The sequence below is a fragment of the Drosophila teissieri genome, chromosome 2R (assembly GCF_016746235.2).
Source record: "Drosophila teissieri strain GT53w chromosome 2R, Prin_Dtei_1.1, whole genome shotgun sequence".
Taxonomy (NCBI): domain Eukaryota; kingdom Metazoa; phylum Arthropoda; class Insecta; order Diptera; family Drosophilidae; genus Drosophila; species Drosophila teissieri.
Window position 1 is genome coordinate 18,785,843 of NC_053030.1, and position 18,867 is coordinate 18,804,709.

Here is an 18,867-nt window from a genome sequence, read left to right on the forward strand (position 1 = left end):
CACCACAAGGCAAGGTCAAGTGCTCGGCGGTTGACACTTGAGATGTGAGCCACTCAATTACCAAAGTCAGTGCCGCGAGTGAAACTTGCGCCATGTGGTTGGCCAAAACACCTTGCGACAACCGAATCGAATCAGTGCGCACACCTGGCTGTCCCCACCTTCCACCTTCCATCACCCATTTTCCTCCACTTTTGCGTATTAATTTCCATGTGAGGTGCGTGGGGTGGGGCTCATTAACCGCAGTTTTATCAGGCTTTAGCTTTAGCCCCATGTGGTTATTAGTTCAGGCAGTCAATGTCACGAGGAAAAGTACGGGTACATGGGAAAAAAGATGGAGGCCCATCAGCAATAGCAGTTACATAGCCACAGATGTAAATGTCAGCTCGTCATCCGCTCGGTTAACTTTGGGGGCAGGAAAGCAAGGGGGCGTGGTGTGATTATGTGGATGGGTCACCTGCGCAGTGGTAACCTCAACCTACGCACTGCCATCTCTCGTGTTACAGCACAGTGAAAAATTTCAAATAATTCTTGAATATTTTAATACATTTTTAGTATAACAGAAAATCAGATTTAAAGAGTACATATTATGTAAATAAAAAGTAAATAGTTTCTTAGGCTAGGAACAGATGTAAGATTTTATCAGTTAATAACCCTAGAAGCTGAAACCGTAAGAGCTAAAAATCACATTTCTATAAGAGGATCAAAATGTTTACTTGTATTCTAAACTGAATCTGCAGTCTGAATAAATGCCTTCGTTAAGTGTTTGCTTAAATCCCATTGAGTGAAAAAACCATTATAAGTTTCAGTTAACAATTGCTCAGTCCCGAAGTTTAATCGGTGTGCTTTTGTTTGGTTTTTTCCCTTTTGTTTTCGAATTAAGTGGCACAAACAATTGCCGAAGCCCGTGCCTCATTTTGCACATGTGTTGCTTTGGGTTTCGGCATTTTGGTATTTCGGTATTTCGGCAACGACCCGTGTAATTTGTCAAGTTTATTTGGTTGAGCAACGCTTTTGGGCCGGCGGCTGCTATCTATCCGCCAGCTTTCCTCTAATTGGCTGTCCAAGTTGTTTGGCTGGTGCTTTATTTGTTATTTGTTTTTGTTGCACTGCTAATTATGCGCCCGCTTTGTCGCTCGAGATTGTCAACAAAAAACAAGCGGGAAAAGCGTGTTTGAAACTTTTCTGCATTTCAAATATTAATGATAGTGCACGAACCACCAACAATGGGCGCGGAATGATAACGAGGGGTGCACTTTTTTGTTGACAGAACAGGAGCGTTGATAAGCGCGAGAGAAATGAACGGAAAATGGCGATTAATGTGGTTTTCCATCACGGAAAAGCGGTAAACGCAAGAGTTCGTTGAAAAATAATGTAACTTTCTGTTTATAAAAAACATAAATGCACCTATTCTATTTGACTTTTCCGGTTTAACTGCCTGCAAAGGTATTTACAGTGAGTTATTACACATCAATAAATCTCAACTGTGTGTTTTTTTCACATTTCATATACGAAATGCAATAAATTATTGCGTCTGATTGAATATTTCACACTTTTATATTTGACAGAGCTCATAATAATACCAAATTTTATTTATTTTTCGCCTCTGTTCAATTATTAATTGGCATCCTTTCTCTCGTTGTCCTCTCGCTGTTTTTTTAATCAGCTGCAGGAAGAACGTGCGCGAAAAGCCACGCGAAATGAGTGTAAAATCAGGGGACGACAAACTATATTAAAAATTTAAAGGTGTTCTCATACACGCACTTCATTTGCAGCTGCAAGCGCGGCAAGAATTACAACAAAAAATAAGGGGGGGTAAAAAAAAAAGAAAATGGCATAAAAACAGCAGCCCGAGAGCATGATAATAAAAAATTAAACAAAAGGAAAATAAGGAAAGCAAGCCAGGGGAAAAGTGCGGAGTTGGGCGCACTAAAAATGGTTCATAAACTCGCCAGGCAGATGATGATGAAACCCGAAAGCCCGCGTATAAATTACAATGTGTGAGAATGTTTATATGGGGGCGGCTACACATACACATACATACGTATGCGTACTACTTTTAACAAATCCCTTTATTTTTATGGAGCCACACACACACACACACAGTTGCACATCGCCTAAGCGCGCATTAAAAATTAATCTTTTAATTACTGCCTGGTTGGTTGGCTGGCTCATCTCGTCATCTCCACTGCAACAATGAGTTGCGCACTATTAATTTCGAGTTCAGCGGCTATATTTTATTTTCGCATTTGCATCTACGTCTTGAGTCCTTGAGACTAGAATAATGACAAAATCATAATCTCCTCATGGTTTAGAATTGTCTTCCTAAATAATGTTAGTAACGCCTTAATTCTCCTTGGCACTTTTCATTGTTCGCGCAGCTGAGGAAAAAGTTGCGAGAGCTCTAAAACTCGAGCATATTTTGCAGCTTAGCAACTTTTGCTATTGCCAAACTGCGAATTTTAATTGCTTTAATTGACCCCAGGAAAGAAATGCCACAACTTGCCACATAAACTCAATGGCTAGAAGAGAAGCGACCCCAGGACTCAAATATCTTTCTCGCACACTTGAATTCAATTTACACTTTGTGGCATTAACATTTTTGGGGATTTTAATGCCTAAACTTTTGCAGGGACTAGAATTTTGTGTTAAAAGCTTTCGCACTGCCAAAGTTTTAGATGTGAAAATGAAAACGTTTATTGCTAGAACTAAATCCGTTTTAATAGTATCAAAAAATTCGGAGCACTAAGCAACTAAGCTATGATTTAGTAATTTAAATTGAAGAGTCAAAGTGCGCCAAATCACATTTATCACTTTAGGCTGTGCGCTTTTGGGATTCCCCAGGATTAGATGCAGCAAACGTGATTAACATCGCAGAGATGAGTGATACAAATATGCCGTTGTCATTGCGAATTCCGAATTCCACGTTTGATTTATATATTCAGGTCATACAGAATGTCTATGCATACTATGCTTTATTTTTGTGAGCTCCGAATCCCCGTAATTATGCATGAATCGTGAAATCAACTGCATTGGGGGCGTTTGCCCGGGTTTTTGGAATAGTACGAATGTGGAACTATGGAACTGAGTGCTGGAAACGCATGAATGAATGCTCGCAACAATGTATGCGCATAAATTTGAGCACTTCACCCAGCAAGACGCAATGAAAATGTTGAAATGTTAAAATGCTCGCACGTACTGCGAAAAAAACTTATTTGTAATGCAAAACAAAACGAAATCAACAAGAAAAAACAAAAAAAAGGAACGCGGCCAGTGAAACAACAAACTAAATACAAACAAAAAACGAAAAACGAAAAACGCAATCCTAGTAGCAGCAATAAGAACAACTGTGAAAATAGTCGAGAAGTGGTAAGACTTTTTGTTTGGCTGCCTTGCTTTTTAGTTCAGTTACAGTTGCTGCATGAAGTGCATAAACAACAAACGCATTTGTAATGAAAATAAAATTTAACGGCACAAACACCAAGGACATGCCCAAGTGGAAGACGCTGCAAAGTATGCAACAGTTTCTGTTTTTCTGTTTCTGTTTCTCCTCCTAAGCCCAGTGCACTTACGCCACTTGGCCAAAGGAGCGAAAACTGTGCAATCTGTGGGCAGAAAAAGGCATTTTCCGCCGCATCCAATATTTCTTGGAGGCTTCTGCTGCCTGCTCACTGGAAAATGCCAAATTTAAGCACACAAATTGGTTTTTGGCATACAAAACAAAAAGGAAATACTTTCTATGTATATATATAGAAAAGTGTTGTGAGAAAGCTGTAGTCCTTTAATGCTGGTAGATTTAAAAATAAATAAAATATAAAAAGGAAAACTGCAACGGCCTGTTTCGCTGCAGTGTGAGGATGTGTGGCTGATGTATGACATGCCAGCAACAAATTGCAGCAAAAAGGAAAATGGCGACCAAGAAATGTGACACCTCCTGGCCACTTGTCAATGTCATAATTTGCCATAATGTACGGGCAGGAAAAGCAGGAAAAGCAAGAAAAGCAGGGGGGTGGTGGACTAGTGGCAGGCAGATGAGAAATGGAGATGAACTAGCGAGCGGGACAGGCATCAAAAGTTGTGTGGATGATGATGTCGATGGGGCAATGTCGAGTCTGATGCCTTTTGGCCCGAAGCCACGGTCGAAAGGGTCCTTCTGCTGCTGGCCTGCCCTGACTTGGCTTGGATACTCGCAGGGACTAAATAGTGTGATGTTCGAGAGGGTTGGGTGTGTGTGTTTTCCAACTCCTGTCATGTCCTTGGCTCCCCGACGAGCACTGTCAACATTAACACAGCCCAGAGGCATAAAAGGCATATCCAATTGCAAAAAGACGCATGTCGATAACAAAGGCTCGGCAAACATTCAACTAACATTAGTGCCACGCCCCTCGTCCTGCCAGCAAGCACACACACTCGCACACACCCGTATACGCACACACATGTATACGGGCATAGACATGTGTGGATCCTGCTTGTCGTATCCTGGTGCTCTCGTATGCTGTCTATTTTACTTGGTCATTAAATTTGGATTTTGTGCTGTGCACATCGCCATAGCCATCGCCATCGCTTGACTCTGCTGTTAAATATATCTACCCAAACACACAGAGGCATCCTACATCGTACGTCTCTTTAGTGGCCTTTTGTGCTGCCCCCTAAACCCCTAACCTCCCCCTCCCCCACCTCCTTCACCTCTCGCCTTGGCCCACGATTTGGCTTTAACTTGCCGCCATTGTTGGCCAGGCTCTTTGCATACAGACATATACATACAGACATAGATGTACATACATATACATAACATGGGCAAAGAGGAAGGAAGGCTGGGCAGAAAGGTGGAAAATGCCCCATCTCTCGCTTTGCTTAACATCGGTTTTACCGTTCCCTCGATGTTTTGTTTTGCTTTCGGTTTTGAGTCCTTTGTGGTTGATGATTTTTCCAACATTGCATAGCAATTGCAACAAGCAAAAAATGGTTTTAAGAGCTTAATGCTCTGCATCTGACAGTGGGCTGGGTTTCCAAACAGCAGAAAACGGCTTGTTTAGTCTTAGCCGCAGTGCCAGGAGCACATCCATTGACCGGATTTGCGGCCATTGAAGTTCTAAGCCTAACGCTCCGCAAAACAGATTTATCCGTTTATTTTCCTATTGGCTAAAACGACTATTTTGTACCAGCCTTTTAAAAATATAACAATAAGTTACACGAATGACTTTCAATTTACTAATTATCAATTCTTGTCTGACTTTCAATTTACTAATTATCAACTCTTGTCTGTTTCTTTTTAGGTAAGTGTTTATAACCCTTCTAAATCTTCGGTTTGTGAGTAGTAAATTTAACTATAAATATCCTATTTTCAAAATGCAAATCCAGAGCCAATAAATTTCATATTCAGCCCACACAGACACATTAAACCATCAAAGTCAGTTTAGACATCAGAATCTACACACTCCTTGTTATCCTCATTTCTATCATCCTGCTGGCAACAAAAAAAAGTGAGAATGCCTTTGCTGACCCAATAAATCTGTGGAGAACTCAACAAAGAGCCAGCAATCACAAAAGTTTTTTGGGAATGGGCTCTCCAAAGTTGCACCGTAATTCCCACGATAATAATCATAATAAAAATCAAGCAAGCGATAAAGCATAAAACCAAATTACATACAACTCCGGCCCTTTCAGCAGCGTGAGGACTTCGGAAGCAAACACTTGAGGTTCTACCTCATTTTCTCCGCTACTTCCGCTTTCAGTTCTGGCATAACATGAAAATAAAAAGTTTTTCTTCAACCCGTAAACTCGCACATTGTCAAAAAAAGGGAAAAATATCCCACTAAAATATGTATATATACAGATATTTTTGGTTCGACTTCGGTCAGGGCAGCCAGACAGTTTATGGAGCACGTAAGGGACATTTTTTGCGGGTTATATGCGTTTTGAAAAGTTTTCCCATAAAGCTTTCGTTATATGCTCATGTGATATGTGGCCGACTGCACCCGAATATCAGCACGTATTTGGGGCTAAGATAATGCCCTCGAACGATCTGGTCGTTGGATAGACATATTTTATATGTGCCAAGCGAAAGAGCTAAATTCATTAAGTTGTCAAATGCAAGTCAACACAATAAGGCATTCTGACATGGTCATGTCATGTTCAGTGCGGCGCAAAAATCGCGAACAGACGAGCAGAAAGGCAATAGGAAATGGCAAATGGAAAATGCCTCTTGAGCAGCCCCAAGAAAATTAAAAGAAAATGAAAAATAGGAATGCAAATCATTGTTATTGTCGTCAGAGTTTCTGCTCTGCGCCCATTTTCACAATTTAAATGCCTAGAGCAAAAACGGCCATTAGATTAAGTTTTTCGAAATCTTTCACTCTATTATATATCGTGTGCAGTGCTGGCGCATTATACATCTTCCTTGGTTATTTTTTAGTCGCAACCAATCCTTGGGACAGGCGCAACCTCGCTCGCACTTCTTGGGTATGCACCTCTGCCTATACAAAAAGTCCGAGCAGATCTTGGGACAAACTGGTATGCACTTAACCATCACATCGCCGTGCGTACAAACTGGAGTGTTTAGAGAATTCATAACAGAATATGTGCGAAAATGAAACCTTACCGTTGGGCGGATGTACCTTAGCTCGAGTATAACTTAATAAGCACAGGACAAACAAACTAAACACTCTGCACTGCATGATATCGCTTTTATTTACTATTTCTCGCGATATAGGCGAAACTCTGGCGAACTGTGGTGTGGAAAATCAATTCGGTTACACCTGATTAGCTGCAATCCAAACAAATGATACAGTTTACTGGCAAAGAGCCACTGCTCACCTCAACGATAAATGAATGATCCTTTAAAGCTCGCCCACGTCACCACCAAGCCTCTTATGCTGACGAAATAAACTGCAAAAATCCGAAGCTGATGAAGAAATGCCGCAAACCCGCAACAAATGAAAAATTCAAAGAGCCACACATGCGGCAGCCTATGGGTAAACATTTTAATTCTACTAATTGAGGCAGGCAAAATCAAATGGAAATCCAAAACTAATATACGGTTTAACGGGGCGCGTTGTTTGCCATATTGATTTTGCATAAAGCGGTTTTTTGTTGTGCAGTGTAATTAACCGGCCAGCAGCAAACAGGCGCATAATTACAATTTTGAAATTGTATGCGCTGCATATGGGCCATAAGTGTGTGCGGAAGAAAGGTGCATTGTGTGTGCGAACGAACGACGACGACCATGGCTCACATGTCAGCAGAGGATTTTCGGTCAGGATGGCGTATGTGGATATGTGGAGGAGGAGGAGGAGGAGGAGGAGGAGGAGCGAGGAATATGGTAGTGGTCATCTGATATGGATGGCCCCCAGACAATGGATAATAGATGCTGGTCATCGTTTGTTGGCTCACTCGGCTGCTGCTGCTGCGACCAGCGGTCATTGCTGGCGCTATTTGCGGTTTTAATTATGTCCAGCTCGTGGAACGCATCACGGCAAAACAATGCGAATGTGGGGCGCTTAAATGGAAAATGGGGAAAGGGGGTTGCATTGTTGCAAGCGATTGAAATAAATGATGCGAGATGGGACAACTACTGCATATGCAGGACCAAAGAATGATCCCTAATTTGGGACAACAGTTTCGGGAGGCTAGCATCCCATAAGAAAATCAATATATGCAAAGCGTACAAGGGCATGGGAACATGGGTGCTACATAGGAGGGCACCATCCATGATTAATGGATGATGTGCCGCGGAAGCTGTGCATATGGCGTGCATATATGGAAACGTTTTGCTGATTGATAAACCAAATGCCAAGCAGAGCGTATAAATCGTTGCATCAGAATAAATGTACAGCATATATGTATATGTATGTATCTGCAATAGAGCATAGTAGCACGATACCACGATCCGATACACCCTTTGTGCGCCATAACCCAAAACTCCGTTGATGGGACGGCAGTCAATCAACGTTGAGGGCTTAAAGTGTCACCCACAACTCACCTTCAAGCAACTGAACAAAACCCAAAGGGCACACACCACGTGCAGAGCGAGGAGAAAACTTAATGCTAATGCTGAGCCCGGTCTCTGAAAAATTAATGCCCACTAATAATTCAAAGGGGTCGCAAGGGCCCTTACGTCGAGCCGAGCATGCTTAAATAATCTAAATAATCTAACGCACAATTAATTGAAGGTGCCATAAATATTGCGTATACGCAACGTAAATCAGCCAAGATGGCAGCCAAAAGCCCTTTTGCAAAAGCCTGATTATGCAAACAATTAATCCTGGAAGCGTTTATTGCAGAGCTACTTTCCTGTGGGCAGAAATTAGGCCCAGGATGAACTAGCAAATTTGGCTCATACGTACGTCTTCATTACGCTTGAATCTCAACCGGCTAGCAAAGCCTTTGTTATAATCAATTTGGAAATGACTTGCCCCGAGCCGGAAACACGTCATCCTGCAATCACATTAGCCGGGATTCGTTTGCTGCTGCTCTCCGGAAATGAAGGCTAAAAGGCAGAAGGTCCAACGTCATTGTCGGACTTGGACAATCAGTCAACTGACCAGACCGCAGCATTAAAGCAACATTTGTTTTAACATCTCTACAGAGAGAGGGAGAGAAAAAGAACCCAAAAACTCACCGCAAAGCCGAAGGAAGCTCAACTATCAGCTGCTCCCAGAATGCTGCCGAAAATTTCAAACAATGCAACACAAATTGCCGACAACCGCAGCAGCAAGCGCGGTTTACTCTGTGCAACCATCGAGGTGCAGGGTCAGAAGTTCCCGCTTCGCAGCTACCAGTCCTCCACTTCCGTTCACTTCCGAGCATAAAGCTCAACCTCTGAAGAAGTGGTCCGTCGACCGCAGTTCACAATAGTTGACCAGTGCAATATTTTGACTTGGTCAGCGGGAAATGCACGAGCAGCAGCTCAAGGAAAAGAAAAAACATCCTTCGGCGAAGACAAAGTTGGTGCAGTTTGTTCTTGAAGCGAGACAAATAGCCCAAGCCAAGAGCGAAAGTAATTATGGGGTGCAGCAATTAAACAGATTTTCAAGTATTTAATTAAGGCAACCTACAGTTCAAAGGATTAAAGTTTAGTTTATAGGAGAAAACATGAATACTTGTAACTTGACTGAGTATGCAATATTCAAATATATTCAGCTTTAATATAATTTCACACTCAATTTGCAAAACCTTTTGTCATTAATGTTATCATTCATTTGAGCTAAAATCCCTCTCTATACGTGAAAGTCAGGAATGGCCATAAAATACGTTGATATTTATTATATTCCCAAATGTATTCCACGTTTGCAGCCAGCCCCGAATCATTTCTTCATCATCCTTTACGAATTTGTGGCTTTATTGCAATCAGTATTCGGAATCCCATTTACCACCCTCCCCTTTACCTCCGTTTACCTCCCCTGGACAGGCCAGTAATCAGTTTTAGCCATGACTGTAAGCCCCACGGAGATAGACAACCCAAAAGCAACAACTCCCAACCACCAGCGATTTGAACCATTCGCTGCCTTCGTGGCTCTTCATGTGCAAAAGACTAGGTAGTAGTAGTCAGTTTTAAATGCTTGAGCATTGTATAAAATTTGCATAAATTTCTTGCATAGTTTATTTAGCGTTTGGCCATGGTTGCCATTGCTTTTGTTGGCCATTTTGCCATTTTTGCCATTTTCCGACCGCAGCCAGCCACCGCCCACTAGCAAACACACTGGCAAATGATGCAAACGCCCCGAAATGTATGCTATACATGCACATAAAGCGACGAGAATGACAACGCAGTGGGGTCTGCCCCCTTTCGTCCAACCATTTTTTTTTTTTTGGTTTTTCCTGGCCATATTATAACTCAATTTCTGCGTGAGGCTTTTCCGAACCGCACCGCTCCAGTGAAAACAAAAACAAGGCGCTGATGGTGATGCAGCATTTATATTCATATATGCGGCGTGGAAATGAATCGTGGACCTGGCAGCTCTCACCGCAGGATGTCCATTGGTACCATCTCGTCGCAGTGGGCTCCAGCAAAAATGGAGATGGAATACAAAAAAAGAAAATTCTAGGAGTCTGTGAACCATGTGAACCAATTCAATCGCCGCCCCCCCCTTAATTTTCCCCAGATTTATTCGCCTTGCCTGGGAAATTTGCATGCTTTTTACGCACATTAGCATAAGCACACAAAGGGAAGCTTTGAAAATGGGGTGGTGAACGGGGGGAGGGGGGCAGTTATTGGGCAAATAAGGATCTGCCGTTTCGAAATCGGCTTTCGTTTGCAGGAATCCAATATGTCAGATTTGAAGCGCGTCCCCCACAGCAATTTTTTCCGATTTTTCCGGGCTGTCAAATGTCAAGTGTCAAGGCGATCTCCTTTTCGGTCCAAACAAGTAGGCTGCCAGCCAGCGTGACATGCACTCATTCGTCATCGATGGCTGCTTTTCTCATTTGTCCACGCTGCGCTGTTTGACATGTTTGCTTAGCCAACTGGCCACCCAACTACCCACGTACGTACCACTCCTTTATCCTGGCTGGTGTTTCAATAGCCAACTGTCCATATTGGTTCATTCAATTAATGTCAATAGAGCTGTGCTGCATTTATGCACGAGTATTGGCATTCATTTATCCTTGAGCCAGTTGGCAAGCAGTCAATGGTGGCGCTTCAGGCTCTCCCCCTCCTAATTGCACCAATTGCAACTAAAACCCAGCGGCTAATAAGGCGAGCTGTAATTATTGCCGTTTACCGCACTCGGATTGAAAATGGTAATTTACATAGTCGATGGATCGATGGCAAACTCAGTTAGCAATTCCCTGCTGCTGTCCAGTTATTGAAATCAAAGTACCGATTAATTACAGGAACAATGTGTGCGCTCAATGATTAGTATTGTTGATATTGAAGATTCCTTTATATGGCTTGTAATTGTATCTTAAGATTTGAATAGTAAATGAATTTGTATTACCAGCTAACCTGAAACCATTAAAAACGTATCGAATGGAACAAAGTGCCATTTCCGTTAAATTATATAAGCATCCTAAGGGTTTAAGGCCTGATTTCAATACATCGAAGCGCTCGTTAAAATAAACCATTATCCGCTGGCTGCTTCAAATGCAAATGGGCACCTGGGGATTCGCGTAATTCCGATTGCATAGCCACTGAGAATTCCCATCCGTTTGCCGTGCACCCGCATGTTTCATTAGCCCATCCGTCTTTCCTTTTTGTAATTTGTGGGCTTTCAGCAATTAAAGGCGAATTGTAATGCCGCATATATACAGAAATACACATGTACATACATACAGAAAGAAAGAAGCGCCTGAGGCACATTCATTACACCTTCACGGGTTAAATTCGCTCTCGTCTTTTCTTGGCTGCTGAAAATTGTTGCATACTTCTGTGGCTTTTGCCACTTGATGCCGTCGCTGAAAGCAAAAGGCTGCCACTTTAGCGCGCCCACTCGGCCCGGCCCGGCCACGCCTCCCGTCCACAGCCCCCCGGCCACGCCCACATGCGCGGCCCACTCAATTAACGCAACTCTCGTCGGATGTGTGTGTGTGTATGAGTGTGTATTTGTCTTAACAACTCTTGCATACAACCTAAATGGCCCGGGTCTTGGATCCTGAATCGCAAGTCCTGAATCCAGGATGCCGGCTTCACTGGGCTTCCTTCTCCCTTTTTTCTTTCTCCCCCAGCATAATTACTTTGACTCGACTTTTACGACCTTTCTATGAATTACTCAAGAAGTGTTGGAAGCACGTCGCTCCTGTGGCTGCCATTCCACCAGGATGCCACCCACAATCCACGAGCAGTTTATCCTTTTTTAGTGCCAGCCAAGCAACCCCTTTTGCTCTCGTGTTTGCCTGTCGTTCGTTTTATTTATTTCTTTTACTCGTGTTTGCCTGCTAATTTCTTCTTCGCTGCCTCCTGCACAGTAATCCAGGTGGCAAGTGGGAGGTGGAGGTTGCAGAAGTTACTGCCACAATTGCATAAGGTGCAGGTGAAAAAAAAGAAGTACGCGTAGGGTTGCCGAGTTGCCCATTAAGTGGAAATCGATGAAAGGAAGCTTGAGATGGTACAATTATGTGAACAAAAGCATTTTTAAAAATTTAGATTGCTAACTTAAAGTCATGGTTATTGCTTCCTTAATCTCTGTTATCTATTATCACAGCAATGTCCGCCTAATGTCCTTTTTTTCAATTTACATTCTTATTCGAAGATAGGGCAATACAATCGCAGCATTTTCAATTTCTTCTAAGCACTTGCCACTTGCCCAACTTTTCCCATTTCCCTTCGAGTCTTTGCCGTTGCCCCAAAAACATCTTTTCCAATCCCCTTTTTTAATTTCCTCTGCAATCCTTTGCAACCCTGACACAGTTCCAGCACAGCCCCCACCCTCCGCACCATTTTCATTTCTTCTAATGCAACATTTTTTCTGTGTATACCTCGGTAGATAGAGAGGGGTATATAACGGGGGGAAAGAGATAGATGGTGATAGAGAGAGAGAGAGAGGACTATAGCGCTGGACGAACATTATCTGCGTTAGCTTTTTAGCCTAACGACCAACACCTACGCCATGTTCGCAGCGTCTTACCAGTTTTTCCCGGGTCTGGTTTCTTTCCTTGCCTTCCCCCCTGGTTTTCCACCCCCACTTGACATTGTTAAACGGAATTTATGCGTTCAGCTGCTGCTCACTAACGATACTTTTTCCATTCACTCGGCTTTTGTTGTTCCCCGACTTGGGCTAACTGTTGTTGCCATTACATTTATAATTGTCTCGTGCAACTTCGGTCGGTGCCCACGTGGATTTGACCCACCAAAAAGGATGCCAGGTGGTGCCACCTGCTGCCACCCAAGTCGTTACACATCTCTCTCTCTCTCTCTGCCTGTGATGGCCTTTCCCCTGGCCGAACGAGGGATCCATGTTAACGGGTTGTTGTTTTCTCCTTTGCCATCCTGTCTGCCACTTTCAGGCTCATTGGCTAACTGTTGATTTCGTTGCCGCTGCTTTTCCATCCGCCCGTTGTACACCTCGTACCGCACCGCTTTTCCATCCGCCCCGTTGTACACTTGATACCAATTGCGACACACATTTTCGCCTGCCTTCGCCTGGATTTTGCTTCTCGCCTCTTTTCCTTTTTTTTTCCTCTTTTCCTTCGCCTTGTTTACATTTTCATGCTCGAATTGGCTCTTGTGCTTTGGTAATTTCCCAGCATTGTCTTCGTCCTGCGGCTGCCTGGCTACAAGGCTGCCCACCTGCCACTCCCCCTCTTCCTTGCTGGGCGTCAGCCTGTTGGCCAACTTCAAACACACACATTAAGCGGGCTGCGTCTTTGGACTTTTGTTTGCCACTGACAGAAGCTCTGGGCCCCGGTAACCTTACCTCGCATCGCCTGGATCCCCTGCAAGCTTCCGCTTCCTGCTGCTTTTCAGCGCTGCCTTTGTGCCACATAAATTTGGTTTAAAATGTATCTCATGCTTCCCCCATTTCTCCTGTCCCCTGGAGCTCCTTTCGTGTTACGCTTTCGCTGCTTTGTGTATCGTGTTTTGTTTTCTGCTTATTTTCAATTTGAACATTTTAATGTTTGTGGTCATAAAAATCTTTTTATTGGTTGTAAAACTGAAACTGAAGAGCTAAAATGACAGGGGGGATTGGGGGTATGGTGGTATGGGGGGAGGTGAGGTCTGAGCCTGCTGCCTGGGTGCTTGAAAAAAATTAGCAGCCTCTTTTCTGCCTCTGCAATGGCCACTTAAGCACCGCGTTAAGGTGCGATAAGAGTAAGCACCGAATTTGTCGAGCGAAATCGAGATCCGAGTTGTTTGCCAGCCTTTAGAACCTTAAACAGATAAATTTTTGCCTGTAACCCGGTAATTGAAACACAAAAAGGTACGTTAACTACTAAATTACTTTCTCTTTTACAGCAGGGAATCATTTTTCCTTTACGTTCGAGTGAAAAATTCACTCAAATTGCTTAATTAATGCACATAAATCGTTAAGCGGAAATGTTTAACAATTTGCTGGGTGAAAACCTACGGACTTGATTTCTTTCCTTTATATTTTATTTAATTTTATAATATATAGATATTTGAGAAGTCTTTTTGTCTTGATAGCCTTGATTATTTGGGTTCTTGATTTATGAGGCATCTATTTGCTACTCAATACGACTTCACAGCGATCAGAGTTTTCCGAGTTTCCCTTTTTCTGGCCAAGGCCTCAATTAAATGTTAATGGCGATATTTTATGGCTGACACTCAGCTTCCCAAACATCGTCTTTTGGATTGTATCTTCATCTTCCACTCATTTACATGTCGCTCACATTTTCTGCGGCCGGAAGTCTCTTTTTGCACCTCGGCTTTTGCCTATCTACTTCAAATTTTCACGGGCACTGTGTTGTTGCATGCTCCATTCGGTCACTTTCACACAATAAAAAATTTTCCAATTTGCTTTTCGCTTTTTTCTATTTTCATTTGCCTAACCACCCCAGTTTCACTCGCTCACGTCAGCTTTTCCAACAACAAAATATATGCATATTTTATGCCTCTGCGATTTTTCAATTTTGATAATTTGTATTATGCTAATTTGGCAGTGCTTTTGATGAGGAGTAAGGAGGAGGAGGCGGGGTTTTGTGAGCACGCGAATGGAAATGAGATGAAATGGAAATGAAAATGAAAATCGAAATGATAGCAAAATATTTGCAAACAGTTTTGCTGATGTGACACACCATTTTGTTTATGCCAAATGCCAAAAGAGGTAGATTGCTTTCAGCATAAATTTATCTGTGTTATTTTTTCTGTTTGTCAAGTTATTGAAAGTACACAACACCTTTGTTGACACGCGGCTGCAGTATGTTAATTTGCTTTAACACCGCTAGGAAAAAAGTGCTGCGATCGATGTCAGCAAATATTTACCGCGAAATAAGTAAACCAAATCAGTGCAAATCCGAGTTGGTATTTATTTTGGCTTTGCCAGGATTTAATTTCCTTTGTTTCCGTCTTCTGCTTTACTTTCGGCTCTAACAAATCCGCAAAAGTCTTGCCTTCAAAGAAAATGCAGCAGAAATAAAGGAACAATTCGGAAAAAAAACCCGTCTTTCCAGTTGTTGAAACTTACTTGCCTCTCAAGGGCCGCGAATCTCCTTTTTTTTTTTTATTATTTTCTTACTTGCTTTCGTTTGGCTAACAACTAACGGCACTTGCAAAAGGGGCAGGAGATCTTGCAGTTGTTGGCCAAGAGGCACACCCTTCTTCCCCCCCCCCCCCCGCCGAGAAACGACCTTCCCCTGGCAGCTGCAGTGGCCAGAAAGTGTTGCAAATTATTCGAAAAACCGGTTTAAATGCTCTTTGCACGGGTTCGTCGCATTCGGATTGGAGCTCCTCCAGTTCGTGTTCGGTTTCGGGCCCTGACTCTTTTTCGCCTTGTCTTTTGGCCCAAAGAAATGGGTCAATAAGAAATTCAAATGGTAAAAAAACAACGGCAGGCGAAGAACTTGTTGAGTTTTTTGCGGTTATCCGAGCAAAATAAAAAAAAGAACCATACCAAAACAGGGAATTGCAAGGCGAATGAACTCCAATTTGCGTTTGTTATTTCTTCGCTTTGCGTTTGGTTCAATGACTTCCAGTTTCTGGGCAAACCATAACAATTGATCGAATCGCAGAGCCTTGCAGAAACAAGTTATGCGTAATAATCAGGGATTATGTATATAGGGTTTGTCTGTTTATAAAATCTAGAATAAAAGCGCACAGCAAGTTAATAAATATTCTTCATAACTTTTCTTATCTTTTTTATTGTTTTGCTCCTGTTGCCTGACTTACTTTAGGTTGGAAAATATTTCATTACCATGCCTGTATTGTTTCCGTTCGCAAACGGCGGTAATTTCAGCGCCATAAAAGTAAATGAGAAGACAATGGCTGACCACAGAACGATTCGATATCGCAACTAAGCACACATAATTATTAAAATTTAATGCGATTTTCCCGCCATTTTCCTTCCTGTGCATTATGCTGTGTCCTTTGTGGGTCCAAGTGATATACACATAGATGGCGAAGTACGTTGATGGATCTGCGGAAAGCCGCTTAAAATGTTTTTCCGGTATACTGTCGCCCTTTTCCCCCTTGCCATTGCTCTTGTTGCTGTTGTTGTTATTGTGGTCCTGGCATTGCGCTGATTTAATATTTAGCACGCCTGGACAATCATCCCCCCCCGTGAAAAACTCCCTCCCCCCTCGCACACCACACCACATTTCATATCAACCCCTCCGGCATGACGCCTTAGTAAAATTTTAATGCGCTTTTGATGATGGCCATAAAATGGCAAAACAAAATGCATGAAAGTTGGTGGCGCGCCAGGGCGAAGGCGGGGGGCGTGGCCAGAGGCGGAGGCGGAGGAGTGGGTGGCTGTGGGCGTGGTCAGTGCAGTGCATGCGAATCTCTGCTCTAGATAAAATATTAATTTATTTTTCCCGCTTCTGCCGGCTGAATGTCCTGTTTTCCTCCGCTTTTCGGTGGGCTCGCCAGTCGAACAAGTTATAGTGCGCATAAAATTTTACGTATGTATCGCCGCGCCAGCTTCGCGCTTATTTTTTAAATAACTGTTTCAGGCCACGCCCCCAACGTCCAGTACTATATAGTACCATATAACCCACGCACACCACCGCCTTTCCGCTGGAATCGCCCACTGGTTTATTAATACTTTCATTTCGAGGCGGTTTATTTGTTTTTCCATTTTCCTGCGCTGCCTGCATTTTTATTTCTCGCCTTCTTGTGGATTAGTTTTTTAATTTCAACAGCTCGTGAAATGTTGAACTTTTTTATTTGCCAGTCTGTAGTTTTCTCCAGAAGCTTTTGAGAGTTCTAAAAAAGTTGATGCATTTTCCTGTTTTATGAAAATCTTTTGACTCACTCGCAGATTAGAACGATTTTGTGGCGATATTAAACTTTACATTTTTTTAATGGTTTGCTTTAAGAGTTTGCAGTGTAAATACAAGAATGTCGAAGTAAAAACCACATAAATATATGTATATTGTTTTCAAACGTTTCAATTTACAAACTTTTCTGTTGATGCAACTTAATTAATAAAAGAATGCAAAAGTTATTCGGAATATATGTGGAGTGTTTGGAGTAGAATATTTGTTTCTCCTTGCTAAAATCTAAAATTAAATTCGGTTTTTCCTATTTAATTGGTGGAAATTGCTGAATAGTAGAGCTGTGACTTTTATTGTCCATGCAGACATTTATATTTAATTAGTACATTTAAAAGACCTATGCATATTTGTTTTGTTTTTTAGAGGAAATATTCCTCCTTTTTCTCATTCTACAAACCACAAACATGGCAGATCCAAACATGACTTACTTACACCGCTCTGTACAATTTATCAATCGAGGACCCTGGAGGGTTGACACTTTCCATGAACGTTGACGATTCCTCGGGGAGCTGCTCTAATCAGCTTCCATCATTCAACTGCCCTCCGTCTCTGGAGCTCCATTGCCATTCACCTAATGGACTCAAATTACCGGCAAACAATGAGTGGGCAGCTCGTCCAATATCCTTTCCTTTTACATGTCCAATGGCCAGCAGGCCGATGGAGATGGAAAAGGGGGAAAAGCTGTGGAAAAGTGCTGGGGCACGCGCCTCATTTATTCAATAAGCTGATCTCATAAACCGGAGTAATTTTTTCTGACCCCACACCCGCTTTTCCGGCTTTTCTTCTTCGAGGATGCGACGCTCTTGACTTGCTCGTTGATTGCGCTATTTACAATAATTGCAGACATTTTGTGCGCCATCGAGCGACAGTCTCTTCCAGTTTCTCAGTTTCGCAGTTTCTACCCATCGTTCTATTCCATCGTTGACTTTTCCGTTTACAACGCTTGTCCTGCTGCAGGACCTCTGGCAAATCGCATTAAATGCAGCTCTCTCCCACTGCCGGCAACGAATTGTGAAATGTCACTCCAGATGAAAATGAGGAGGAGGACACAAAAAAAAAACAAAAAAACAGCTTATTTTCTTTTTATCCCCAACTTCCCACTCCATTTCCTCTTGGAGCAGCTCACACTTTCCATCCGTCCACTTCCTCTGCCTGGCACTTCTGTTTTCCTGTATTTCCATGGACAGAATGCACAACTATAAAGCGCACCGAGCACACAAAAACTAATTAGAAAACTTTTGCGGTCGAAAGTGACAGTCGGCCGAGGGGGGGAGGGGGAGGAAAAAGTGTTAAGTGTGTGCGAAGTGGGGTGAAAAAATAAACAAAAAGAATAAAAATCGGTGGAGAAGCTGGCAGCTGCATTAATGATTAGGTAATGAACGCACACAGTGACTATCAGTTACGTGGAAGGACATAAAGGGACTTTGATAATTAATAGTTGTAATAGCAAGTGGTTATGGCTCTGTATTCTAGATAAGAAAGCAGCGCATTAAATTACTACTTTTTTTGTAGCCGTGAACTTTGATCCTTTTCTGATATTTCTACTTCCAATAGATTGACAGTTTATTTCCTTAATTTATCTGTGTGTAAGCTTTCTTTATAATCTACATGGCAATAAATCCTTATTACCTATAAATGTTTTCCGTGTAAGACATTAATAAGCCCATTATCGAATAATGGTCGCGCTCTTGCAGCACTCAAGCATCTTAACGATATCCCCCACTTAAAAGTTGGCCCAAACAATTTGCCACTGCGAATTTGCATAGACCAAAAGAATTCGATGAAATTTCGTCTAATCAAATAGCTACCCTCCCTTTTTTGAGGCGTCTCCGTTCGCTTCCGCTCATGTCTAATGCAAATCAATGTTGAAAGTTTTCAACAAGATTCAAAATTTCATGAGCCAGAGGACTTATCGATGAATTTCATGAATAACAAAATATTGCTGCCACCCCGAAAAGTAGGCGAAGACAAAAGCCGCTT

General features: G+C 42.4%; 2 protein-coding genes across 17 annotated transcripts in view; one reads left to right on the forward strand and one right to left on the reverse strand.

The window, feature by feature from the left end:
* The window catches only part of LOC122613723 (heterogeneous nuclear ribonucleoprotein L), a 100,322-nt gene that overhangs the window by 35,296 nt on the left and 46,159 nt on the right, over positions 1-18,867 (forward strand). The window lies entirely within an intron of this gene.
* LOC122613727 (SCO-spondin) lies at positions 6,267-6,678 on the reverse strand. The gene is made up of 2 exons (XM_043788061.1): positions 6,599-6,678; positions 6,267-6,546 (listed from the first exon to the last, which is right to left on the reverse strand). Exons 1-2 carry the CDS (start codon positions 6,672-6,674, stop codon positions 6,350-6,352), a joined length of 273 nt encoding a protein of 90 aa, XP_043643996.1. The 5' UTR covers positions 6,675-6,678; the 3' UTR covers positions 6,267-6,349.

Coding starts and splice junctions, on each gene's coding strand:
- LOC122613727 (XM_043788061.1), bottom strand. CDS start 6,674: ATGCAGTGCAGAGTGTTTAGTTTGTTTGTCCTGTGCTTATTAAGTTAT. Junction 6,547..6,598: donor TAAGGTACATCCGCCCAACG/GTAAGGTTTCAT, acceptor TAAACACTCCAG/TTTGTACGCACGGCGATGTG.